Source organism: Leptonychotes weddellii, chromosome 8, assembly GCF_054177405.1.
Source record: "Leptonychotes weddellii isolate Sample4059 chromosome 8, ASM5417740v2, whole genome shotgun sequence".
Lineage (NCBI taxonomy): Eukaryota > Metazoa > Chordata > Mammalia > Carnivora > Phocidae > Leptonychotes > Leptonychotes weddellii.
Window position 1 is genome coordinate 55,584,876 of NC_138376.1, and position 22,589 is coordinate 55,607,464.

Genomic DNA, 22,589 nt, shown 5'->3' on the forward strand with positions numbered 1-22,589 from the left:
CCCAATTACAGGGCTTTTTGTGCCTATTTGTCTGCCAGGCTAGAAGATCTTTAAAGGGAGCCTTGATGAAGTTTTTAGTTTCTACTACCTAACACAGTGCCTGGGACAAAGTAAGTGTTCAGTAAATGTTTGTTCAATTGGACCAAATCTTGCAATATTAATAGTTCCCTATCCTAGTCTCCTCTTCAAACTCTAGCACAGGGTTTCTCAACTTCAGTACTACTGACATTTTTGGCCAAATCATCCTTTATTTTGGGCCGCTGTTTTGTGCACTGGAGGATGTGTATGTGGCAGCATCCTTGGTCTCTGCCCCCTAGGTGCCAGTAGGACTACTTCTGACTGTGACAAACCTATCCTCAGAAGTTGCCAAATGCCCCTTGGAGGGCAAAACACTTCCACCACCACCCACCCCAAACTGAGAACCACGGCTTTAGTTGAAACATATTTAAAATCCATTCTCAGTCTACAACCTACCCCCTAAAACTTAATGGGGGTAATTCCATGCGGCATCAGCATCAGAGTTCTTCCACTGGGTTCTCCATGTTTGTCCCTCAGTCATATGGAGGATCTGAGGTTACCTCTACAGTTGTGTGAGATCTTCATTGTGGGGATCATTTCTGGGCCCCCAAATAAAGGAGATACTGCCTGCATAATCCTTAGTGTTTCTGACCAGATCTCCATCCCTTTGTGTAAGAGCCTGTGACTAGACAGACTGGTAGAGAAGCCCAGGTTAACTGGTGGCAAATAATATTTGATACCATCAGGGATTGGCAAATTGTACTTTTATGTCTCCTGGTAAATTTCTGTAGTCTTAAAAGGACAGCTTCTACAAGACATTTCCTTTATTGGAATATCCCTATTACAAACTATTCTCCCCAGGAACTCTTCCATCTTTCTACTATGTGATTTTCATTATATATTATAGAATTTGTCAAGCATTTTTAAAGTATCATCATCACCATCATCAATGTAGAAAGAGCAACTCTTTCCCTCTTTTGATCCTTTCTACTTTATCATGAAGTAGGACCCACATTTCTTTTGAAAGTACTTGGAAAGCAGCTTCTGCCTATTTCTTCATACCTTCCCTTAGGGAAGGAGGGGTGACTTATTTGAAAGTTGTAACCCAGCAATTGCACTACTAGGTATTTACCCAAAGGACACAAAAAATACTGATTCAAAGGGGCACAGGCACCCCTATGGTTTATAGCAGCATTATCAATAATAGCCAAACTATGGAAAGAACCCAAGTGTCCATCGACTAATGAATGGATAAAGAAGATGTGATATATATATATATATAAATATATATATATAATGGAATATTACTCAGCCATCAAAAAGAATGAAATCTTGCCATTTGCAACAACATGGATGGAACTAGAGAGTATACTGTTAAGCGAAATAAGTCAGAGAAAGGCAAATACCATATGATTTCACTCATGTGGAATTTAAGAAGCAAAACAGATGAACATAAGGGAAAGGAAAAAGAAACAAATAATACATTATATGTTAAAAAAAAAGAAGAAGATAGCAGGAGGGGAAGAATGAAGGGGGGGAAATCGGAGGGGGAGACAAACCATGAGAGACTATGGACTCTGAAAAACAAACTGAAGGTTCTAGAGGGGAGGGGGGTGGGGGGATAGGTTGGCCTGGTGATGGGTATTAAGGAGGGCACATTCTGAATGGAGCACTGGGTGTTATGTGCAAACAATGAATCATGGAACACTACATCAAAAACTAATGATGTAATGTATGGTGATTAACATAACATAATAAAAAAATTGAAAAAAGAAAAAAGAAAGTTATATTTGGGTTAGGGAACTAGGCATAAGCAGCTCAGCCTTTTCATTTCTTATTTTTTGACTCTGCCTGCCATAAAATGGTACACTGTGCTCTGAAGGCCCAAACTCTCCTTCAAGTGGTTTCTCCAAAGTCTAGGAGGGAAAGCAATAGAAAGTCTGGTGGTATTCATTTGTCTATTCAGACCAATAATAAAACTAAATGCTTTAACTCATCTATCCAACTCCTGCAGTTACTCTCAATCCCTTCAAGGAACTCTGGAGGGGAAGATGGGGACATTATTAACTGAATAGCTAAGATATTCAGAAAAATAGACATTGTGAGGGCATGTGGAGAAAAACAGCTTATGTTGATATGACGTGTTCTGAGTCAGCCTAGGTAGAAGGTAGACATTAGCTTTAGTATGTCCTGTCCACATGGGTCTTTGAGATTGATTGTTCTCAGCAGCTACAGTCCTGGGGCTAGCCCACTGGAGCAGTTGCTGGGGTCTCAGTGGGCTATGTTCCCCTCACCTACACTAGCATAGCTTGACCCCAACACTGATTACATAATCAGGAAGACATCTTTTTGTCTTGTAACACACTGAAAGGGTGCCAAGACGCTGGTGTGCACACTGTTTTTCACACAGAACTGCAGGCCCAGACTTTAAATTGCAGAGGTAGCAAATTCCTTTTTAGCAATAAAGCATTCATGTGTGAGGATCTAGCTTTCAATTTTAAATTCTAGATGTAAGAACCAACCTACATAGCAAGAGATCAGCTGTATGAGACTCTGTTTCTTATTATTTTGTTTGGAACTACATAGAGCTCCCAGGAGAGAACTTAGGTGGGCTAAGCTCTCTCTTGGATCTATGTGGCTTGTCTAGAGGCTCTGAAGACCACCTCCCATAACTATGGGCTCTGTTGATTCATTAATCATGTACACTGTGTCCATGACTTTTGATTTTCAGGATCCAAACTGTGGCTCAACCATAGAGGAATAGTTGCTTTTATTAATGAATAGTGAAAGTGAAATGGGAACCTGTTACTTTAGAAATACAGCTCCCACTTGGACAGAGGTGGAAGGAAACTGAAATGAAATCATCATAACACTGAAGGCCAAAAGGAGAGTATACCTGGAAGTCTTATTCTACTAAATCAAGTTGATGGAGAAGAGGTTTAAGGACTTGAGATGGAGAGAAATTTCAGCATGTTTTAGACAAAAGAATCATGGTTGAGGAAGTGCTTTTAGCTGTTATCAGCAGAAGGCTAACTGGAGAAGTATTAAGGGATTTGGGAAGAGACAGATCTACTGAATCTAAATCTAAATCTAAGTCTACTAAAGAGGAAAAAAAAGACTTAAAGACCAAACTGGAATACACAAGAGAGAAATGGATCTAAGTGCTATAAAAGATAGGGCTATAAAGAAGGGAGATATTTTAGTCATTATTTGAATCAAAATGAGTGACCAGAGGAGGTAGAGATAGGTGAGCACAGAGAACAGAGCAGTGTGAGTCCCCCCACAAAAAGTGTTGGAATCCAGAAAATGTCTGAGGAATGTGTTGTAAAACTGCTGATAGTTCTCCATGAGATCAGTTGGGAGCCATTCTCTTGAAGACTGCAACAGCTATTCGAAGTGGATACATAAAATATAGACAGATTTAGAAACTAAATTCTGAGAAGATTAAGGTAGAACATTTGAAGCATTATTTGGTGAGTTTCAGGGTGTCAGCTAAAATAGATGGGCCCTGAGTGAACACGCTTGAGAATCTTGGAGATGTAGAGTTTGAAGGAAAGATGAGTCAAACATCAGGGGATTCAGGCAGGACAGTAACATAAACAGTTCAAATATGGATATAGTGAGATGAGAAAAGATCTGTCAGTGAGGATTATCCAACCCAAGGACATAAACGTAGATAAGATTTGTCTTATACAAAGGATCCTCTTGGCAGGCTCATAACTCCTTGATTTTACTTCTATCACTGAGGGAGACCATATAATACAGAACACAGAAGGTAACTGCCCCAGACTGACTAGAATCCTGTTGTAGTTAAAGGATTTTCTCTACCTGCCTTCCTTCCCTTAGACATCGCCTAAGTCTCTACTTTGGTCTTGCTAAGAGTAACATGGGCCTGCATTATGCTGAGTCATTTTGCTTGAGATAAACTGACTATGGAACTGAGGATTTTCTTGTATTTTTAATACTTATGCATGTAAGGTTGGTATTATGATACTTTCATGTGTTCTAATAATTCTTTAGACTCTTCAATAAAAGGGGAATAGGGGGACTTTAGGATATATTAGTTAAACTTTGAAAATGCTTAAGATTAAGATCCTTCTGGCTAAGGCTAAGCAGAATAAGAATTTGGGAAGGAAAGACACTGAAACCTTGATTTCTTTGGAATTATACTTAAGAATTATGAACTTTCATATCCTGGATTTTAATTCACAAAGAAGCTCAGGGGGATTTAATATTTGCTGCTTAATTTCTCCCCAGATATTTGGCAAGGCAGAGGGGGTCCACCACATGGGGTTCATTGCTTAACCTCTGGTGAGTTCTATTGGATAACCTAGCTGGGCCTAATTTGGTACGGAAATTAAAATGAGCAGTGATTTTGGGGCTTGAGATGCAGCATGGCTTCTAAGAATAAGAGCTAGACTATCCGCTCATGGTCCCAGGAGGCTAATGGAACAGTGATTGTATTGGGATCGTCCCTCATGAAGTTGGAAGAAGGACTCCTGCTCCTGGGTAACAACAACTTGATTGTTAAATCCGAAAGGTTAGGAGACCCCAAATTTGTAGAGGTAGAAGATAAATCTTTTCTCCTTCTAGCATTCTATTTTTCCCAGAAAACGGGGCCTTACCATTTTGTCAGAATTGGGAAAAGTAGCCTCTGTCTTTCTCTCTACCTCCTCACTCACTCCTCCCCAAGTGAGGAATAATTCTTCAGATTGTGAGTTGAGGGGAGAAAGAAACCAAAAAGCTTGTCCAGCTAAGCCAGTTCTAAAAGGACCACCCACAGGGTGGGTGTTTTCTGCTCTGCTCTGCTCCTCTGCCCACAAGATAGGAACCCTTGGGTTAGGCCTACTTTCTGAAGGTAGGTCAGAAATTCCTTCTTTGTGTACTTTCCATAGAACTCACTGGGTTAGAGGCAGTGCTTTTGGGTAAGTGTGTGTGCTTTCAGACCTACCTCTCCTTTGAGGTGTTATCCCAAGCTCTAACTTGGGAGAAAAGAATTAGGAAACTTAAATGATATCCAAACTGAGTTCTCCAATCCAGGGGGTTATCGTAAGAATATTTAATGAATATTTTGACCTCATTATGTCTTTCACGCCTCAAACCCCTCCAAGTTTGGAACTAATTATAGGTGTGAGCGAATATCACTGCTCAAATCCCAGCAAATGCTAATGGATAGTATTTGTTGAGTACTCAGTATGTACCAGACACTGTGTTAAGAGCTTTACAGACATTGCTTCATTTAATCTTTACAACAACTCTAGGAGATACACACTGTTGTTACTCCCACCTGACAGAGAAGGAAATAAGCTTAGAGAGCTGAAGTGACCTGCCCAAAGCCATATGCAGCTGGTAACCGTGGCTCTCAGACATGGAAGTGGATCCCATCATTTGACTGCATCCCATCATAAATCATTTCTTAACATTTTAGGCAAAGATTAAAACGAGCTCCAGCTTATCCTTGCTGCAGAAATTAGGGTAATTACGGGACCATCAGTCTGCTGTGAATAATGTCTCAAGCGGATCTTATCTGAGATCTGTCAAACTGAGCTTCTACAAAGGCTTGACATAAGATATTATCTTTTATATTATATTATTATCTTTTATATTATAATAGATTGCTTCACTTTTAATTTCTGTGTTCTTTTTCTTCATTTATGATGCTAATTTCATATCTCTGCAATTTTTTTACATGAATTCTCAAGTCAGTATGGCTAGATCTAGCAACTATTTCCCTAATTTAGCCTCAAACTTCTACTACAACATGAGAATACTTTTAACATGTAGTATCATGGGAAATTAATAACAATAGTAAATAGTTCCTAACACAATCTTATATAAAAATGATTAAATATAGCCCTATTAGATTTCATCTTAAAGCATTGTCCTAAGCATTTCATTGGGATTTTGCCTCAACCATTGCATTTTAGCTACTCACGTGAGACCATTTTAACTATGACAGAGTCTGTGAGATACTAAAATACAGTCCCTTTGTAAATATCAATAATAAAATAAATGTCCATCAATACAATATCAATAATCAATTTAATTTTAGGTTACCAATTTAATAATGATCCTGACAACTCAATGCCAAAACTGATGAGCACTTCAAATTTTTACACACATCATCTCCTAGAGAAATAAAAGAATAACAGACTGCAAGAGCATGTAATTAGCATAATCACATGAGAAATATGTTTCAGGCTTTAAGTATATTTAAGAAAATGCTTCTAAAATTCTTATCATTGCAATGCATCCACGATAATTCATGTAATTCATATTACATTGTAAATTCATATAATTTATTTAATTACACTTTAATTCTATACTAGTGTATCATAAAAATTTTGCCTTTGAAAGAAAATGTTAAAGCATGTAAAATAGAAAACGTGAAGCCATCACTCTGAGGTACCCTTATATACGGGAACTTGTTGATGTCATATTTTTACCTCTGAAATCGGTTTCTCATATACATCTTCTCCTATAGACTTCTCCTGGGCTAGGATGGCGTCTCGGTGCAGGACTCGCAGCACTTTTTCTGGCTCTGCAGACCCATAATGAGCCTCCAGAACCTCAGGCTTGGTTTTCTCTGTCTTCAGCATGTGGATCACATCCTCCCTGGCCTGTGGTAGAGTGCGGCAAGGTCAGACGGTTGACAACATAAATCACATGCCAGACTCACAAAATCAACACAAAGCTTATTGAACACATCCCCATCTCTTCGGGACTATTGGCAAATTCACTGGATATTTTGTTCTTATTTTTTATCAGAAGCAGATTGGCAAGCAGATACTCTGCTTCAGGTTGCTAGGAAGCAGGCAAGCAGAAAACAGATTTGTGCTAATATTAACTACATAAAAATTGCTTTATCTAAGTAGAAAAGATTCTGAGTGCTTTTGAATCAGGAGGACCTGGGATACTTCCCCATTTCACTGTAAATAAGGTCAAGGACAATTTAAAGTTTTCTAGTTTTCTATTTATGCTCTCAAAGAAGTATTCAAATCTGGTTTCCCCATTCTAGTTATAACTCTATGTGTAATTAACAAAAGCAGCCTTTATTAGTGAGTTCCTGTTTCCCATCAAGTGATTCATTTTATACAGAAACACATGGTTGGGAACTCACATGGTGCTGGACTGGGCTTTTTGATCTAAGACATTCACAACAAAGGTGAAATTTAACTCCTGTAACATCCAGACTACCAATCACATGAGCCAAATTGGTGGGGTCAGTGTTGTTCTTTTGGTTTCTCAGCAAAACTCCAGGACTTTGTTGAGTTCTTGAGAAAACCACATGATTATACGTTTTATATCATATTGACTATGGATCTCATCACATAATGCAAATACATCTGGATGTATTTTCTACTGGTTAGTAGTGATGAATTTTCTAGTTATGATGGAGCTGACATTTGGTAAATGTACCCCCATCTGGTCATATACTTGTTTTTTCCAGTAATGGTGATGGATATGAAGTATCCGGACCTCATGCCAACTTATACCAAAGAACAAACTGGTGGGCAAGAGTTGCAGTCTATGGCAATAGAATAGAGTTTTCCCCTGTGTTACGCTAACTATGGGTTTGAAATTATAAACCTGGCTCATTGTCATGGTATTCTAAACAAAGGAGCTAACTAGTTAGTCTCAAGACAGGAGCATTATAAAGTTTCTCTTTCTTGAGGTTTCTCACTTTTATTGCTTTTTCATAGTCTCAAAATTAATCTAATTCCAGATGGCTAAAGACTATTATGGAAACGTCAATAGACTGGAATTTGCAGATTTTCCCCATGTTGTCTCTGCCACATTTATATGTGCTCATTTCAAGACAAAAATTGGAAAATATTAATTTTGAAGTAACTAGTAGTTTGGAATTAGCAAGAAAGTTAAAGTCAGAAAATAATTTAATGGAAAAGCAATGTGTTTCCACATAGAATGAAAGAACTTAAGCATAGATACAGTACCAGGCTATCCTGTACAGTATCTTTGTGCAGTTTAGAAAAAGGTGTCTACTTCCTCTGGGAGATACAGCCTGAGTCAGAGCGCAGCTTACCTAGCAAGAAAAGAAAGGGCTATATTTCAACCCCTATCTATCCCATCTCCCAGGCACCCTCTTGTGCAAGGTATAACTCCATTCTGTAAATGGTGGCCCTGTACTGAAGGAGCCTAAGGTCTGTCATTGGTTATTGGTTTTCAGGCAAATAATATAAATAAGGAGCTTTTAGAAATGTAAATAGGTAGCTATTTCAGTTCAAAAGTTTAAGCTATGTGGTTTTAAAACATGTAAATATTGTTGGTATCTATCTTCTTGACCAAATCTTCTTAATCCTCTTAGAAGATAATAGTTTCTTTTGTTCCAACTGATATGAAACACTTTTTTCTTCTCTCCCTAAAAATGTGCTTATGCTTGAGTTGTATTAACTGTGATATGCTACATATACCACACATTTCATTCTTAGTTTAATTACTCTAGACACTAATTACCAAAGAAAAAGAGGCTATGCTGGTATAACACTGGGCATTATATATTTAGAATCACACTATTCATCATGAGCTTACTAAAAGCTTTTTAATTGCTATAATAATAATCCTGAAGGAATACAAATGTTGCCTATAAATCACTACAATTTAAAGTAGTTTAATATAGTAAATCAATCATTATTATTATGGTGTCTGTTTAATCCATGGGTTAATGAAATGACCGTAATCACAATAAATTTTTTAACTATTTTATATGATTTAATGTATGTAAATAAGGTCCTACGTTTTGGGGATAAAACCGCTTTACATCCCCATTTTAAGAAACTTCTTAATTTTTTTTAAAGATTTATTTACTTACTGAAGAGAGAGAGTGTATGTGCAGGGGGAGGGGCAGAGGAAGAAGGAGGGAGAAACTTGAGCAGACTCCATGCTGAACACAGAGCCCGCCGTGGGTTCCATCTCAGGACTCTGAGATCGCGACCTGAGCCAAAACCAAGCATCTTAACCACTGTGGCACCCAGGCGCCCCAAAACTTCTTAATTTTTATATTAAAGAATGAAATACAAGATGCAAGAAGGTTCCTGTCCTTAAACATTACTGTTTTCACACAGAAATTTCATCAGAAGCAAGTAGCTAAATTCTTAGGGTGCTGCAGCGCTGCTAAATAGACCAATGTATTTATATATATGTAAAAGGACCCAGAGGGGAGAATACTTTGAAGAGGACTCTAGAAAAGAGAGAGAAAGGGGTCAGAGGAGGAAGGGACTAAATAAAATTGTTCAATTTATTTAGTCCTGATGATGAAGGAGAATAAATATGAGATTAGGGTATAAAAACAGACACAGAGGGGGTCACATTCTTCTCTTCCATCCTATAAGTTCCTCTTTGTGCCAAGGGAGACATATGGAAGCCAAGAACAAAAATGTCCCTGCAGAACTGTAACTGCACCAGATGGAGCAAGGGGTTGTCTCAACTGGCTACATAAGGAACTGATTAAAAACATATGGGGGCAGCAAAGAGCTACTCTGCAAAGCCCAGGGCCAACAGGTGAGTGTGTGATTAATCTTAAAAAGTCAACAGAGGGTTTCTGGGCTTTGCTGGCAGAGCAGGGAACTGGCGGGGGGCAGGGGGGAGCGGGCTGGGGGGCAGAATAAGACGCAGAACAGGTAGAGCCACAAACAGGTGGCATAGTTAAAAAAAAAGAGTTAAATCCAATCATTCATTCAATAAATATTTGTGCACATTCACTTTGGGCAATGCATTGTGTTCAGTATTGGAGATATAACTGCGTCATCAGAGATTAAACCTGGAAGGATATGAACAAATAATTGAAAGGCATTGACATGATAAGTCTTAGGATGGAGGAGATACAGGGGGCTAAGAACTCCATCTAAAAATACACTTGACTTGAATATAAGCTAAGGAAAAGGCTTCACAGAGGAAGTGACCCAAAAATCTCACAATGAGTACCTGAGCCAGAGAAAGAGGGGAACTAGGGTAAGAGTGTTCTTGGCCAAGGAAAAACTGTAGGCAAAAGCCAAACAGATGTAGATGCATGGGCTGGAAAACATGAGGCTGGAGTGATAAATAATGGGCAACTCATGAAAAGCCTTGTAAGCCAGGTAGTGAGTTTGCATTTTCTCATGGAACAGCAAGAAGCCTTGGAATTTTTAAGCAGCAGGACAGTGACATGGTCAGGTTTGTGTGGTAGAAAGATCATTTACCCTGTTAAAAACGTACAAATTCTGAATCAACAAGTGTGTTGGTGCAGTCCAGGACATGTGATTTAAAATCTCTGCAAAACCCACAGCTAAAATCATACTCAATGGGGAAAAATTGAGAGCTTTCCCCCTAAGATCAGAACAAGAGAAGGATGTACACTCTCACTACTTTTATTCAACATAGTACTGGAAGTCCTAGCCACAGCAATCAGATAAGAAATTAAATAAAAGGCATTCAAACTGGTAAAGAAGTAAAACTTTCACTCTTTGCAGATGACATACTACAGATAGAAAACCCTAAAGACTCCATCAAAAAACTACCAGATAGAACAATTACATTGAATTCAGAATACAAAATCAATATTCAGAAATTTGTCGCATTTCTATATAGTAATAATGAGGTAGCAGAAAGAGAAATTAAGAAAACAATCCCGTTTATAATTGCACCAAAAATAATACAAGACCTAGGAATAAACGTAACCAAGGAAATGAAAGACCTGTACTCTGAAAACTATAAAACATTGATGGAGAAATTGAAGATGACCCAAACAAATGGAAAGATATTCCATGCTCATGGACTGGTAAAACAAATGTTATTAAAATGTCCATACTACCCAAAGAAATTTACAGATTTAATTCAATCATTATCAAAATATCAACAGCATTTTTCACAAAACTAGAACAAAAAATTCTAAAATGTATATGGAACCACAAAAGACCCAGAATAGCCAAAGCAATCTTGAAAAAGAAGAACAAAACTGGAGGTATCACAATCCCAGATTTCAAGATAGACTACAAAGCTATAGTAATCAAAACAGTATAGTACTGGCACAAAAATGGACACATAGATCAATGGAACAGAGTTGAGAACCCAGAAATAAACCCCCACTTATATGGTCAATTAATCTACAATAAAGAAGGCAAGAATATGCAATGGGAAAAAGCCAGTCTCTTCAACAAATGATGTTGGGAGAACTGGACAAGTATATGCAAAAAAATAAGATTGGACTACTTTCTTATACCATACACAAAAATAAACTCAAAATGGATTAAGACATAAACATGAGACCTGAGACCATAAAAATCCTAGAACAGAGCACAGGCAATCATTTCTCTGACATTGGCCATAATAACGTCTTTCTAGATATGTCTCCTGGGGCAAGGGAAACAAGAGCAAAAATAAACTATTAGGACTACATCATAATGAAAACTTCTGGACAGTGAAGGAAACAATCAACAAAACTAAGAGGCAACCTACTGAATGGGAGAAGATATTTGCAAATGATAAATCCAATAAAAGGTTAGTATCCAAGATATACAAAGAACTGATACATCTCAACACCCAAAACACAAATAATCCAATTAAAAAATTGGCAGGAGACATGAACAGACATTTCTCCGAAGAAGAAATCTGGATAGCCAGTAGGCATACAAAAAGATTCAACATCACTCATCATCAGGGAAATGTAAATCAAAATTACAGTCAGATATCACCTCATACATGTCAGAATGGCTAAAATCAACAACACAAGGAACAACAAGTGTTGGCAAAGATGTGGAGAAAAACGAACCCTCATGAACTATTGGTAGGAATGCAAACTGTGCAGCCACTGTGGAAAACAGTATGGAATTTCCTCAAAGAGTTAAAAACAGAACTACCCTATGATCTATTAATCACACTCCTGGGTATTTACCCCCAAAATATAAAAACATTAATTCAAAAGGATATATGCATCCCTATGTTTATTACAGCATTATTTGCAATAGCCAAACTAAGGAAGCAGCCTAAGTGTCCATCAATAGAAGAATGGATAAAGAAGTATGGTATATAGGGGCACCTGGCTGGCTCAGTTGGTAGAGCACCCAATTCTTGATCTCAGGGTCTGAGTTCAAGCCCCATATTGGGCATGGAGTCTACTTTAAAAAAAAAAAAAAGGCATGCTACACACATACACACACACACAATGGAATATTATTCAGCCATAAAAAGAATGAAATCTTGCCGTTTGCAACAATATGAATGGATCTAGAGAGTCTAATGCTAAGTGAAATAAGTCAGTCAGAGAAAGACAAATACCGTATGATTTCACTCGTGTGGAATTTAAGAAACAAAACAAATGAACAAGGGAAAAAAGAGACAAACGAAAAATGGACTCTTAACTATAGAGAACAAACTGATGATAGTCACCAGCAGGGAGGGGAGTGGGGGAGTGGGTAAAATAGGTCAAGGGGATTAAGAGTATACTTATCTTGATAAGCACTGAATAATGTATAGAATGGTTGAATCACTATATTGTACACCTGAAATTAATATAACACTGTACATCAATTATAGTGGAACAAAATAAAATACCTCTGCAGGTGATTTTAAAGCACAGCTGCACTTAGAAACCACTGCTTTAGGACAGATAGGCCAATTCAACACTAAAACCACTTAAAACATCTGCTATGTTAGCTCAAGCTTCCAGGCAGGGTGGTCTACTTCTTAGGCACTTGCTTGACCCAGTGGTTTCTCATGTTTTCGCTATGTTATCAGTTGCAATGATCCTTCTTCACCAAGGAATCATGATCACTTCACACCAGCAACCTAAACCAGGGGAGTCCCTGGAAACCATTGGAAGTGTTTGCCAGTTCTGGGAAATGAGGATAACTAATTATCCCAGTTTGCCTAGGATTAAAGGAGATGGGCCCCACAAAGCTAGACTTTGAAAATCAGAACAGTCCCAGGCACATTGGGATGAGTTGGTCATCCTAGGACAAAGTGGTGGACAGGAGTGGACAGGAGACTAGATATCCCAAAATGTCCCTGTATCTAGCTATTGGCAGCCATAGGAGGCTTACTATACTCAAGTACTGAATTTCAGTGACAGTGTTTCTAAAACTTAGCTTTCTTTAAAGGCAAAATGCCATTATTGATTATGCCTGGTGACAATTTCAACTATATTTTAAACTTGTGGGATTTTTCAATCTTTGGGAAAACCCATAATGAGTCGGAAACAATGCTTAGTTCTTACGCACATGTGACATAGATTTTTCCACACTTCTAAAATGGGTATGTATATGATTCTGGAGGACAGGGTAAAATCAAGCTAAAGAAATTATAGCTTCCTGAAGCACTACAATTAGTTGAAGACTTGGGGTGAGTGGGAAGTAATTTAAAAATTTTTCAAAAATTGGGCGCCTGGGTGGCTCAGTTGGTTAGGCGATGCCTTGGGCTCAGGTCATGATCCTGGAGTCCCGGGATCGAGTCCCACATCGGACTCCCTGCTCGGCGGGGAGTCTGCTTCTCCCTCTGACCCTCCTCCCTCTCATGCTCTCTGTCTCTCATTCTCTCTCTCTCAAATAAATAAATAAAATCTTTAAAAAAAAATTTTTTTTCAAAAATTAATACAATTTTAATATTTACTTTAATATTTAGGATTTAAAAGTTCCTAAACACTCTTGCTTCTTTGTATTATTTCATTAACTACCTAAGTATGGTCCTGTTGCTGCAGTGAGCCAAGGAACCCTAGAAAAGATGGTCTTGGATGACCAACGCATGCCCATTCTGTTAATGCTTTCCTATTTTGGCAACTCCATTCAATGTTCTGTTTCTATTTAAATAAGGTAATTTATTGGTTTACTTGTCTTTCTTCCTTAGGCTGTGAGCTGCTTTGAGGACAAAGATGTATCTACAGTACCTACTAAAAGAATGCTTGCTCATGTGATAGGAACTCAGTAAATATTTGTTCAAATAAAAGAGTAAAATTAAATGATGTGAAGTCAGAAAGGCATAAACTGGCACTGAAAATCTCAGAACAACCTTAACTACTTAGCTTTGTTTAAAAGAGTTAAACAATTAATTACATTTTGTGAACTTCTACTCTTTCATCTGACATTTTTGTCTATAATTTAGGAGTCACTTTGTTCTTCTTAAGTTTATTGCAAAAAGAAAATATGTAAACGGAATAAGGGAAAACAGTACTTTTTACCAGAATGTTGCAACAGGAAATGGACTATCTTTAAATCTCATACAAATTGAATTATACTATTTACTCTTGTTAGGTAAATACAAATACTATAAATATATTGAAAGAAAAAAGCTATGTAATTATGATGATATTAGCTATTACTACAGAAATTAAATCCATTTTTTCTCCTGAATTTTAGAACACGAAGTTAACGTGGTTAGTAACACAACAACATACAAGGAGAGGATTCAAACATGGTTAGTTTAAAGGGCCATTGGGGCTAAAAATGTGTCTTTTGGTTTCTCTGAAGAAATTTCTTTCCATAAATATATGGTCAATAGTGCCTAAAAGTCTCTATACCCATGTTTATTAAAGATCACTCCTTTCTAGCATGTCAGACAGAAAATCATCCAAAAGAAATATTTCATTAAAATGTTAAAAGCAGATGCTATTTTCACGTTAAAACTTGCTGTTATTATCAACATAATAGCTTGAATTTTTAAAAAATAAAATCCCAATGATGTTTTTTGCAGAAATAGAAAAATCCATCCTAAAATGCAGAGGGACCAAAGAGTCAAAATAATATTGAAAAAGAACAAAGTGGAGGTTCCAGACTTTCTGATTTCAAAACTTACTAGGAAGCTACAGTAATCAAAACACTGTGGTACTGGCATAAATACAGACATGTAGACCAGTAGAATAGAATTGAGAGCACACAAATAAATCCTCACAAATGGTCACATGATCTTCAATAAGAATGCCAATACCACTCGATGGAGGAAGGACAGTTTTTTCAACAAATGATGTTGGAAAAACTGAATATTTGTATGCAAAAGAATGAAGTTGGACCATTATCTTACACCATATATAAAAATCAATTCAAAATGATTAGAGGCCTAAATGGAAGAGCTCAAACTTTTAGAAGAAAATATAAGGGGAAAACTTCATGATATTGGATTTGACAATGATTTCTTACATGTGACACACCAAAAGCATGACAACAGCAAAAAAAATAGCTCAGTGAAATGCATCAAAATTTAAAACTTCAGTATCAAAGAACACAATCAACAGAGTGAAAAGCAACTCACAGGATGGGAGAAAGTATTTGCAAATAATATATCTGATTATCTATTAAGAGATTAATATCCAGAATATACAAAGAATGCCTACAACTCAACAACAAAAAAACAAAATTTAAAAATTGGACAAAGGACTTAAATAGACGTCTCTCTAAAGAAGATATACAAATGGCCACCAAGCACTTGAAAATATGCTCAGTGTTACTAGTCATTAGGGAAATGTAAATCAAAACTACAGTCAGACACGACTTCATACCCACTGGGATGGCTATCATCTAAAACACAGGAAATAACAAATATTGGCAAGGATGTGGAAAAATTTAAAACATTGTGCCCTGCTGATGAAAATGTAAAATATTTTAGCCACGATAGAAAACAGTATGGTGGTTCCTCAAAAAATTAAAAGTAGATTACCATATGACCCAGCAATTCCATTTCTGGGTACCTACCCAAAAGAATTGAAGACAGGGACACTCATGTTCATAGCAACATTATTGGCAATAGCCAAAAGGTAGATACAACCCAAGTATCTATTGACAGATGAATAAGTAAACAAAATGTGGTATATGCACACAATGCAAGAGTATTCAACCTTTAAAAGGAAGGAAATTCTGACACATGCTACAACATGGATGAACCTTGAGGACATTATGCAAAGTGAAATAAGCCAGTCACACAAGGACAAATATATGATTCCACTGAAACGAGGTATTTAGAATAGTCACATTCATAGAAACAGAAAGTCGAATGGTGCTTATCAGGGTCAGAGGGGGGAAGGGAAGACAGAGTTGTTTAATGGGGACAGAGTTTCAGGTTTGGAAGATGAAAAAAGTTCGGAGAATGGATGGTGATGGTGTATAACAAGGTGTATACATTTAATGCCAATGAACTGTGTACTTAAAAATGGTTAAAATGGTCAATTTTACCTTGTGTATATTTTACCACAGTTTTAAAAAAATTAAAAGTACCTTGTTTGCCCCCAAAATAATTGGAATAAGAAAAACCATTCCCAATTCTTTATTTAGAGAAAAAAGTAAAATTCCACGTAATAAATTATAAAAGTTCAGTCATATTTTCCTTATGATTAGTTAGCTGTATGTCAGAGTCATCCATGGATTTAAGCACATTTTCACTACTTATGTGGTTTTCTTCTTTTTTCTTTTTCACACTTCGGGATATTAATAGTACAACAGCTGCTGTGTCCCGGATTAGAAATTAGATAAGGTCACAGGTTCCCCCATGCAGTGCTGTGATGCTACAGTGTATAATTTCTTAAATTCCAAAAGACTACAAGCTTTTTGTTCTGTGCTAATAAAGACCTTGGGCAGAGCCTTTAAACTCCTCACCCCTATATATGAGCAGGTCCAGCAGATAGGGTCCAGCTTTCTGTGAACAAGTTGAGAAGCTGAATTCCCTTAAAGATGGGAGAAGCCTTTGCTAAGGCACAACTAGATGATTACTTTCTCACTGTGGTTGTTTATCTAGCTCCATAAATTTAATCCCTTCAGCAAAAACCAGCTAGATGAGACCTAGGACAGAGAAAGCATCTATACTAGATGTGGTACCAGACATCTCTGTACAGACATCTCTGGTACAATTCTGCTTATTAGGTTAAATTTTGTTCACCTCCTTACTTTTTTCTATGAGTGTCTCCTTATTAGATTGTCTCTAGAAGTTATTTTTCAAACTTGAGCAAAATCTTGTGATGTAATCCTGTCTGGAGGGTTGACTGGCAGGATGGCCTTGCCATAGGGCTATTTGCATGAGGAACTAAGGCTCTTCCTGGGAAAGAATTCATCCCAAGGGAGGAAGGGCACCATGTTGGTTGAAGGACAATAGAGCAGGGTCAGAGGGGAAGGGTGAGTCTGAGTGCAGCACAGTGTCTGTCACTCAGACTCCCCTCCAGCCCATCCCCCTCAATCCATGCCTGAGTCTCAGGGTGAGGGATGGCCATAAAAGACCTAAATAAAACCGAGAGGAATTGGTAAATTAGAATTCAAGATACCATGCTTCAGTAGTAAGGGGGTGGGGGAAGTAGGAAGGAGCAGTCCTCTCTATATCTTGCATCATGCTCTCAGTGTAGACATCAGTCTGAGTAGTCTCCAAGTAGACATCAGCTGATGTAAACAGAAGAGGAAGACTTTGGGGCACATACAGCCTGAGCTTTCAGCAGGGAGTTCCAGGGGTAGCCATCATTACAAAAGTGGGTTGGAGTAAGAACAAGGGCAAAATGGCAAATGCCAAATGCCAAATGGTAGCCCAGAGGAGTATGCAGAACATGTGTGGGTCATCCTCTGAGGACTTCTAGCATATTATGGGAGGAACCTCAGGGAACCTGGCATTCCCACAGAGCAGAGAGGGCCAGAGGCAGGAGAGGGAGAAGATAGCTCAGTTTCTTTGATCTTATTTTTATCCTGTGTCTGGTGAGGGCTGGGAAATATAAGTAAGACTTTTTTCAAAAGAGAAAATATTTCAACCAAACAAGGTAAGACTACATCATCTCGACAGAATTTATACATGAGGTTTATTTGAATCACCTAAAATAGAGTTCCTTCAGATTTGGCTTTTGGGCTTTTTTTTCCTTTTTAGGGCTTGGGAATAGGAGCAACCTCAAATGAATTATAAAGCCCCCTCCTCTTAAAAAGAATATAATGCACATAAGTTACTGTCTTTTCACGAACTCAGGTTGTCATTCTAAGTATCAGTTGTTCTGGTGTACTGAAGATGTATTTCTATGTGGTTCTTTCAGCCGCTGGTTTTTCATCTTTCTCTTTAAACAAGTTCTTGATGTAAACTTAGAGCTAGTGAAATGCTTATTTTTACTAGAACTCAAGAGAAGCAATGTGGTAGAAAGAACATGCACTTGGGAATCTTGAGTTAGAAATATGCATGATCACTACCGCTAGTGGGACTTGAAACAAGGGAGTTAGCTTCTCTGAACTCAGTTTCCTCTCCTGTAAAATGGGCATAGCAGTAGCTACGTCACAGCTCCTACAGGAGCTAATGTATAAAGTGCTTGGCAAATGTTAATTACCTTGCCCTTTGGGAGCCAAATAGACAAACTGTGGCTCTGCAGTTTACTCTCGCCACGTAACCTTTGGCCAGTTAGCTCTGAACTTCCGTTTCCCCAACTGTATGAGAATGAAATATATGTGAAGTGCCTAATGTCATGCCTGGAATGCTGTAGGTGCCCAACAAAAGGCAATTTCCTCTTTTCTTTTCTCATAAAGGTAAATTGGCTGATGGGGAACAGCTGCCATCGACTGAGTAGCATAACCAAAAGCCTTTCCACAAACTGAGTCAGTAAAAGACTAAGGCAGTTTCCCTCATCCCCATTCCTCTCAATATCCTTTGACTACAAAAACCACTTCTAACAATATCTGTGATTCCTAAGCCACAAACCTAACAGGCAACTGGCAACCCCATATTGGCTTGTCCTGCGCTTGTGAGCTTCCTGCTCTATTTGTTGATGTAATTTGAAGGAGCAGCTTTCTCTCTAATTCAAGAATTTGGACTGCCCTGTTTAGAGTCTGCAGTTCCTTCATCACCATGTCAAAAGATCAAATTGCAGCAGAAAAGACTTACCATTTTTTTAGACTTTTCTGAGTATTCTATTTAAAACCTGGCATCAGTAAGAATGTTAAATAACACATCTTGTACTAGCACTCATGTGAAAAGTAGGCATTGCCTATAAATGAAGGTGCAACCAAAGTCAAGCCCTCTGATTTAGGAAAATAAAACAAAAATAAGTACCCCCAAAATAGAAATGTTAATTTTAAAAAGGTGCGTCTTTGACGTTTAACAAAATTCCTATAAGAGTTCCTACTTGGTATGTCCTTTTTTTAAAGAAAGGAGATCCTGAGAAAGCTACAAAACTTCTACGATATTTCTGATTTGCCAAAATGCTTTTTATGGGCAATATTTGGCCTTCTTGTGCCATGTCTCAGTTTGAAATGCCAAATCTACTTGTTCAAAGAGAAACTGTAGTCCATTGTATCTGCTCATACAATTACTTTGCTTTTTCACTATATTGGATCAGAGATGGGGCATATTCAAAAATTTTTTAAACAAGAATATCTCAAGTGAGGGGCACCTTGGTGGCTCAGTTGGTTAAGTGTCTGCCTTTGGCTCAGGTCAGGGTCCTGGGATCGAGCCCTATGTCGGGCTCCCTGCTTCTCCCTATCTCTCTGCCCCTCCCACCCCCTCTCCCCCGCCATGCTCTCTTTCCGAAATAAATAAATAAAATCTTAAAAAAAAGAGAAGAATCTCATGTATATTATTACCTATGTGCTAGCGTTTAGGAACTATGTGATATTCTGAAATTTGAGAAGGGGCATAAAATTTGTAGAACTGCCATTTCCGATGCCTGATACTTCTCTAATTACTAAGTGGTGACACTTAGTAATTTCAATGGCTCATTTTCTCCCTCCCCACAAGACTGAGAATTCAGTGAGGGCAGAGGTCTCTTGGTTTCTTTTGTGTCCTTAGTCCCTAGCACAGTGACTGACACAAGTGGTTGTTCAATAAACATTTGCTAAATGTATGACTAAAGTGTGTGTGCGTGTGTGTGTGCATGCACGTGTGTGTGTGTGTATTGTGTGTATACGTACTCTACTTGTCCAACAGCAGTTTCCTGTGTTTCCCCTTTTCTAAGCATGTGCGTTTTCTCCTTTGAGAACAGAAGAGCGTTTTTAAAATTGACCTTTTCTCTTTCACTAGAGAAAGTTTAGATTCCAAAAGATACTGGCTTATTACTCTCATTATGTTCATGAAATCCCTATAAAATCTCTCCCTGATTCAGGTTCCTTCTTGTATACAAGGAAAAAGAGAAATGAACTATAGGGGATGCTCATTACCAACAGTAGTTATTTTCTGGAAGTTACACTGAATCATTGCTCCTAGGGGAAATACAGTTAGGCTCCTACAAGCCCCTCATCACAGGGTTTTCATCAATCAATTAATATATGACCTTGTTTCATGTGTTTTTCTGTTCAAAGACGAATGAATGAATGAATGAATGAATGAATATACATAGGTAGTTATCTGCTTCTGTACAAAGTGAAGACTTTCTCTGAAATGATAAGGAAAAGGATAGGAGATTCTACGTGTGAAAAAAAATCATAGCCAATTAAATGGCAAAAAAAGGAAATATATGTAATAACTACAACAAATACAGGGTAACTATCCTCAGTTATAAAGCATTCAAATATGTCAGTGAGAAAAACCCTAACTAAGGCTTTTTGTTAGGACAAAGATTGTGCATAAATATGTTCAGTACAATGTTTTTTATAACTGTAAAAATACTGGAAACAGCCTAAATGTGCAATACAGAAATATTAGAGTAGTATTATATTCTACTATCTATATTCATACGATAAAACATTTTACAGACTTTAAAAAGTATATTTCAAGGGATGTTGAATGATGTGAGAAATGCTTATAACAAATATGATTTCAAATTTGCATATACACTATGCTTTCAATTATGTAAAAAATACATGTGAACAAAATTACTCACCCAAATATTCACAATTATTCTTTTAAGCTGGTAGAATTATGGGTGATTGATATTTTTCTTTGTAACTTTTTCATAATTCTAAATAAGTGTTTCTCAAAATTATTTCACTTGTTCTCCTAATGAGATTTTTTAGATTATTTTTTGTAATTACCACGCTTATAAAATTTCAATACCACAGAGAGATTGTAAATCTGTTATGTACGTACTGTGGTCTTTTTGAGGGTCAGAAACCATTGTAGCATCTAAAATTTCTTTGCCACTCTAAGAATCAGTTTTCACCTTGTTGGGAATAATAGCACCCTTATTGAGAATGCATGTTCTAAATGATCTATATTGAACTGGTTTTACTTTGACTATTAGATTTAAAAAAAATTAAAGAAAGTTCTGAAATAGGTCATTTCAACTCAGAGGAATAAATTTATAGTAGAATTTCTGGTCCTCTCGTTATTTGAAATTTTGAAACAATGATCTTTCTACCATGCCTAATGTTATTTATGTAAGTAAACATCTATTCCGGCTAATACATTTGGCTCTATGTACATAATATGAAACTAACATATTTTTCAGGGAAGGACAGAGTTGAATTTCGTAACAACCAATACTTACATTGCACTCTGGTGTGGATAAAATTCTTTTCAGGGGTATTATTTCTCTTAATTCCATTCTCCAGATGATTAAAATAAGGCTCAAAAAATTAAATGGTTTGCTCAAGGTCATAGGATTCATAAGAAACAGAGTTATCTGATTCCAAGATATTTATTCTCTCCATTACAAGTTGCATATGCAAATACAATATAAGCACAAAGCAAAGGAAGGCCCTGGAATTAAACTCTGTGGGTAATGTTTCCTGTCCTAACATTTATCCACAAACGGTGCCGCCACCATCTGGTCCAGTTTCCCCACACTACATAACTTGATTGGCTTGCCATGATCTTGCCAACATTTTTTGAGCACTATCATCTTTTGAGTAACTTTCCTAAAAATGCCACACTTCTTTCTTCAGGCCAGAGCACGTGAGGCAGTGAACCCAATCCTGTAAACGTCCTTCTCTAACTCTCCAAGACCCCTTGCCAAGCCACTGCTGCTGGGAGACAGCCCTAGAGCACGACTTCTTGCAATGCACTTTGAAGTAGATAAAATATGCACTCACGGACATCTGTCTGTTATTTCCTGCACTCACAGCTTTGTTCTTCTTTATTGCCAGAGAATTCTAAGGATGATGTCACTTTTCTCTGAAGAGAGCAGGCCATCAGAGCTTTTCACTGACATAATTAATTATCTGCAGCTTGATTCTGGGCCAGAAAATTCTCAAGGCACAGCCCCCCACAGAATTAACTCTACTGTGCTTGCTATTCTTAAACTTTTAAAGAGACAGGGTACCATATCTTTTTTTCTTTTCTCAGACACTGATAATGGTATTTTTGTTCAGTGATATCAAGTAACAGAAAGTGAACTGGGGCACTATTCTATGATTTCACAAGGAAGACCTTCGGTTCAATGGGCAGCAAAATCTAAATGTCGCTACAGATCAAGTATACAAAGCAAAGCTTTTAGGGCTTAGTCTTAAATGCTACAGGAATGCATCACAATTACTGAATAGACTCTTTGCGGGATCTTGTGAATCTGCAGCCAGAAAAATGAGATCTCAACCAAAGCTAACCATGTTGAATTAGCCACAAGGTGAAAAGATTGTTTACCACCCGCAACAGCCTAAAACATCGATTTATGTAAACTTTACAAGATATAAGAAATTACCAGAATGGTGACCAAATATTTTGAGAGTTTTCATCGATATCTTTATATAGATCTAAAGCAAATTAGTAAGTTCATC

The 22,589-nt window shown here is 37.5% G+C and overlaps 1 protein-coding gene across 4 annotated transcripts in view; it reads right to left on the minus strand.

Annotated features, from left to right (window-relative positions):
• The window catches only part of FILIP1 (filamin A interacting protein 1), a 171,724-nt gene that overhangs the window by 59,762 nt on the left and 89,373 nt on the right, over positions 1-22,589 (minus strand). For all 4 annotated transcript variants that reach the window (XM_081828557.1, XM_031024241.2, XM_081828558.1 and 1 more), the window contains exon 3: positions 6,465-6,638. In XM_081828557.1, the coding sequence (XP_081684683.1) occupies positions 6,465-6,638 (174 nt within the window). The remainder of the gene's footprint in view (positions 1-6,464; positions 6,639-22,589) is intronic.